At 41.0% G+C, this 5,704-nt stretch overlaps 1 protein-coding gene across 1 annotated transcript; it reads left to right on the top strand.

Annotated features, from left to right (window-relative positions):
* The first annotated feature begins 3,346 nt into the window (after positions 1–3,346).
* LOC110033746 (probable acyl-activating enzyme 5, peroxisomal) lies at positions 3,347–5,338 on the top strand. Its single transcript, XM_020737821.1, is given in 3 exon segments — positions 3,347–3,664; positions 3,745–4,274; positions 4,276–5,338. Coding segments are annotated over 3 exon segments (1,695 nt in total). The 5' UTR covers positions 3,347–3,463; the 3' UTR covers positions 5,240–5,338.
* The last annotated feature ends 366 nt before the right edge of the window (positions 5,339–5,704 follow it).

The following is a 5,704-nucleotide window of genomic DNA, read 5'->3' as shown; positions in this document are numbered from 1 at the left end:
GACCAACTTTAGTCGTCCCAACCAACTCAATTTTGCACGACTAACTCCATTCGACACAATCAACCTAGTGAACATGCTCCAATGGACCATCCCCAAGTGCTTGCATAGAATTAGGGGTATAATTGTCATTTTATATTAAACCTTTTCCTATAAATATAGAGCTTTGTTTGTGATGGGGATGAAAACCTAATAGGAAAACACTGTTTTGACTGTTCATCCTCTCTATTTGTCTCTATCTTTTCTTATTTACACTATATTCTTTGGTTGTAATTCACCAATAAACTCAAATTGTCCAACCCCAAAATTTTCTTAGGCACCAATTAATCATAGTGAGAACTAAGCCAAAGTCCAAAATGTCCCTAATTATTTAATAAAAAAGAATGGACTAATCAATATTCTTTTTTAGAAGATTTACACATATACAACTCAATTCCAATGTATTTACAAATCTAACATCCAAACTTCAATTTTTAAATGAATTTCATTTTTAAATTCTAAAATAATGAAGATTTCTATGCGACACTTAATGTATGGTTCGCAAAAAATGTTAAGCTTAAAATTTTGATGTTAGAAATTTATTTGGTATTCACGTAAACGCCCCCTTTTTTTTGTTTTCAAACCAATCGTCTGCAAAAAATTATTGCGTACGGACCGCATGCATCTCTTCATGCGGTGTCCGATCTACACCGTAGATCAATGTGATTGTCCGATCTACACCGTAGATACACCGTAGATCAATGTGATCTACGGTGATGATGTATTTCGGTGGGCCCCACTTTAATTTTTTTTATTTTTTTTACCGGCCCCACTTTATTTATTTTTTTTGTGAAAAAAAAATTGATTGTATCCTCACCGTACATCACTCTGATCTACAGACACATCTGTGTATGTGATGTCCGTATACAATAATTTTTCGCCGTCTGCTCGATCATTTCAATAGAATATGCCTGAAGCAGTTCTCTACAAATTAAAAAAAATAAAAAAAATAAATTATTGTCGTAAACGTTCAAGCTTCCAGAAACATCTAGAGTTTTATTTATTTATCTTAATTTTTTTTCTCGAGGCGTTTGGGCATATTTGTGGCAAGTCTATCGCCAACTCCGTCGCACTCGTCAAACTGCCACCGCCCGCCCCATATTCCACCGCGTGGACAGCTCGGTTCGGTCGTCCGAACGACCCGCCCTGACTGTTCTCAATTTTCCGTGGAACAAAATTAAATCAGGGAGTTTTACACACACACCACTCAATTCTTATGTATTTACAACAGCACATAATTTCAGTCCTCATTGATTTTGGGTCAAAGAGTACATCGTCATTTCGAATCATCAATATCCGATCACCATCATTGTCATGGCACACAGTCAATTTGAACCACCACTGTCAAATCACTATCATCAAGCCGATGCCTCTTAACCCTCACCACAGTCATCAGTTTGTCGTCGTCTGACAGAGACACTGCCTCCGCCACTACCATCATCACCTCTCACCCCTTGTCACGGTCATACCATTGCCACCCAGTCGACATTACTAGACCATAAAGTTGTTGTTGGAGTATTATTGATCCGTCGAAGTTGTAGCGGCTACTGTCATCACCGGACAACTACGATCTTCATCGGGCCACTTTCTTATGTTTCCGACTATTGTCAAACTACCTTCGCCGCTTGCTTATTAGTTATCATCTTGCCGCTTGCGCCTTACTGGTGCCATCACCAACCTTTGACCTTCATTGTCAAATCACCATACGAAAATCATCAAAATGTGACTATTACTACTTGTGTTGCCAGATCTTTATTGCCAAGCGACCGCCATCATCTATGACAATGAATTCGAATCTTCATCACACATCCCTTGTCATTTGTCTCCCATTGATGCAACGAGATCGTTCTCTTTCCCGATATTATCTTATATTCGTGTGATATATATATATATATTTTTTTAAGAGTAAGCAAAATTTATAACATAGATTTGAGTAGTAAAATCATTTCAACTCCGCTAGATTTCATGATTTTTTTTTATTTTGGATTTTTCTAATAAAAACTCTAGATCTCCCATCTATTAGCTTTGCGTTTATCTCTCTTTGTGTTAAATTTTGGTATTAAGTTAAGACGTTAATATTTCTTTATCACATTTCAATAATATTTATACCATCCAAAAATATAACTAATATTAATTTCTCTGTAAGTTAAATACATCATATAATTGATTTTATAAGACATAAAAATTAAAAGACTATAAAATTTAATTTTATGCATGCAAATCCACTTTTATTAAAGATATATTATTATTATTATTATTATTATTATTATTACTATTATTGTATTGAGTTAAATTAATTTGAGCTTGAGCACATTTGTTAAAATAAGGCATGACAGATGTAACCCCATTTGATTATCTTGACCCAACTTAATATCACTTGCCTTGGATTCAACATGTTAGTTAAACAGGTCAGTTATCTGACCCAAATCTGACTAGAAACAAACCTCATAAATTATCACCAACTATTGCTGCCAGCCACCGACAGCTGTCGACCACTTCTTGCAATCATTGTAATCAAAATACAATTGTTGTGTCTAACACTCGATTGCGTCCAACTATTATTTTGTGTTTGCGCATGCTTTTCTTTTTATTTGCTCTAGTTTTTTTTCCCCCACCTTTTGATATAGTAAATGTTATCTGAGCAGTAAATTTTGTGTTTCTACTATATGTATAAACTTTTGTTTGAATATAATTATAATTGCATTTTAAAGAAAATTTTGGTCTGCTTTTCGGGCTCGTCTGGACAACACCTCCAATGGGGGCAACAAATCCAAAAACAATAATAATAAAGTTATCGAATAACTTTCTCAAGTATGGTTACAACATAAAGTATAGTGCATCTCGACCTACCCCCTAGGCTAGAGAAATACATAAGGCTCCATTCAACTTCTTTCATAACAAGTTAACGTCAATTTTAAATAGTTCATATTTTATGACACGAATATTGATGTATTTTTTTAATAATAAATATTTTGAATTCAATTCCAAGGTTATCTAGACTTCAATTTTAATAAGTTTATAGTTGAACTAACGGTATCGACAAAAGAGCTATGATATTAAAATTGGTCCAATCTGAATCCAATCAATCGCAGATCAAACCGTTGAAGTATCGTTAAATATTTTTGATCGTCAATTGAATGATCTCAATTTCAAATTTGATATATCACACCTATTTGTAATTACTTGTGTTCAATTATTATAAATTTTAATATTTGAGTGAGAATTTTAAAAATAAATGAAAGAGGACGTCAGATTCATAAATAACAATATTTTGGTGTTACATATGTAATTGCCCGGAAAAGTAACGTTGGTCTGCATAAATACCTCCCCACTAGCTCCGAACCGAAGCAATCCCCACACTGCTCCCTGTACACCGTCCTGTTCCGTCCTGTTGCTCCGACTCACATCAACAACTCTGTTGTCCGCCATGGATAAGCTCGGGCCCAATTCCGCAAATAACACCCCCCTATCTCCTCTCGGCTTCATCGAACGCACAGCCATCATCCATGGCGACCGCCCCTCCGTCGTCTACAACCAGACGGTGTACACCTGGTCGGAAACCTACCACCGCTGCCTCCGCCTCGCCTCCGCCCTCTCCTCCCATCTCCGAATCTCCCCCGCTGATGTGGTTCGTTCAATTCCCTATTCAATAATCCTCAATTCATCCATCCCCCTTTTCATTTAACATAACTTAATTGAATCAATTAGGTATCCGTTCTCTCCCCCAACCTTCCCGCCATGTACGAGATGCACTTCGGTGTTCCGATGAGCGGCGCAGTTTTGAACACCATCAACACCCGCCTCGACGCAAGGACGATCTCTGTCCTCCTCCGACACTCCGGCTCCCGTGTCCTCTTCGTCGACATCCTTTCCTTTCCCCTCGCTCGCTCCGCCCTCGCCCTCCTTCCCTCCGATCATCGCCCCCCGCTTCTCATCCCCATCGAAGATCCCTACGAAGACCCCTGTGACCTAACTGGCTTCGACCTCACCTACGAAAAGCTCATAGCTCTCGGCGACCCCGATTTCCGGTGGATCCGGCCGGCGAGCGAATGGTCTCCAATGATCCTAAACTACACGTCTGGCACCACATCCGCGCCCAAAGGCGTCGTCCATTGCCATCGCGGCATATTTCTCGTCTCCACGGACTCTCTCATTCACTGGTGCGTTCCGCATCACCCTGTTTACCTCTGGACCCTTCCCATGTTCCACGCTAATGGCTGGTGTTTCCCGTGGGGCATCGGCGTTAGCCGGCACCAACGTCTGCCTCCGCCGATTTGACGGCCCCGCTGTCTTCGCGGCCATTGCCGAAAACCGCGTCACCCACCTCTGTGGCGCTCCCGTCGTCCTCAACATGCTGGCAAACTGTCCACCCACCGCTCGCCATGCCCTCCACGGAGCCGTTCAAATCCTCACAGCAGGAGCGCCGCCCCCCGCTGCGGTCCTCGCCCGCATCGAATCCCTTGGATTCGTTGTAAGCCATGGCTATGGCCTTACTGAAACTGGCGGGTTGGTGGTGTCCTGTGCATGGAAAGGGGATCATTGGGATCGATTGCCGGCAGGGGAGCGGGCAAGGATGAAGGCAAGGCAAGGGATAAGGACGCCGATGATGACGGCGATGGATGTCGTTGATGGAGCTACTGCTCGGAGCGTGCCTTGGGATGGAGTGACGATGGGGGAAGTAGTCCTGCGTGGCGGGCATGTGATGTTGGGGTACTTAAAAGACGAAGAGGCGACCGCGAAGGCGATTAAGAATGGATGGTTTTACACCGGCGATGTGGGGGTTATGCACTCCGACGGGTATTTGGAGATTAAAGATAGATCCAAGGATGTGATCATTAGTGGCGGAGAGAACATAAGCAGTGTGGAGGTAGAATCTCTGATGTACGGGCATCCGGCGGTGAACGAGGCGGCCGTGGTGGCACGGCCGGATGAGTATTGGGGGGAAACGCCGTGCGCGTTTGTGGGGTTGAAGGCGGAGTTAGTCGGGAAGCCTCCGATGGAGGCGGAGATGATTGCTTGGTGCAGGGAGAAGATGCCGCATTACATGGTGCCGAAATCTGTTGTTTTTCTGCCGGAACTACCCAAGACGTCGACGGGGAAGATACAGAAGTATGTGCTTAGGAATATGGCAAAGAAGCTGGGACCGCTGCCCGCCGGCGCTGGAAAGGGACGTGGTGCGGCTAACCAGGTGAGTAAGCTGTGAACTTTTGATGTCTGATGAGCTCGGTTTCTCTGTGCTTTTCTCATTATATGAATTCGGTACTTGTGAATGGAAGATATTGAATCACATTGTAAGTTTGGCTTATAATAGCATGTGAGGGGCTATAGTTGGAGAATTTGAATCCTTGATCTATATTTATATATATTTAGATTCTAAAGCTAGAAGTTTTGGTTGTATTTTGTGTTTGATTGAAAGGTTTTCTTAGTGTAATTGGCTTAGATTTTTGTGTTAGGCAATTTGCAGGTTTTCTTTTTTTTTTTTTTTGTTGTTATTTTAAGGTTTGTTTGGGATGAATTTATTTTATTTTAATAATATTTATGTTTAGTATATTTTTATTTTTATTCTTAAAAACAAATCAACCTATTTTTAAAAATATTTGAAGATAAATTTTAGGTGATTCAAATATTTTTTTTTAAAAATTGATTTGCTTTCAGCATGCCAAGCCTT

The sequence above is a fragment of the Phalaenopsis equestris genome, unplaced genomic scaffold, assembly GCF_001263595.1.
Source record: "Phalaenopsis equestris unplaced genomic scaffold, ASM126359v1 Scaffold000002, whole genome shotgun sequence".
Classification (NCBI taxonomy): Eukaryota; Viridiplantae; Streptophyta; class Magnoliopsida; order Asparagales; family Orchidaceae; genus Phalaenopsis; species Phalaenopsis equestris.
This window is presented reverse-complemented; position numbering and strand designations above follow the sequence as displayed.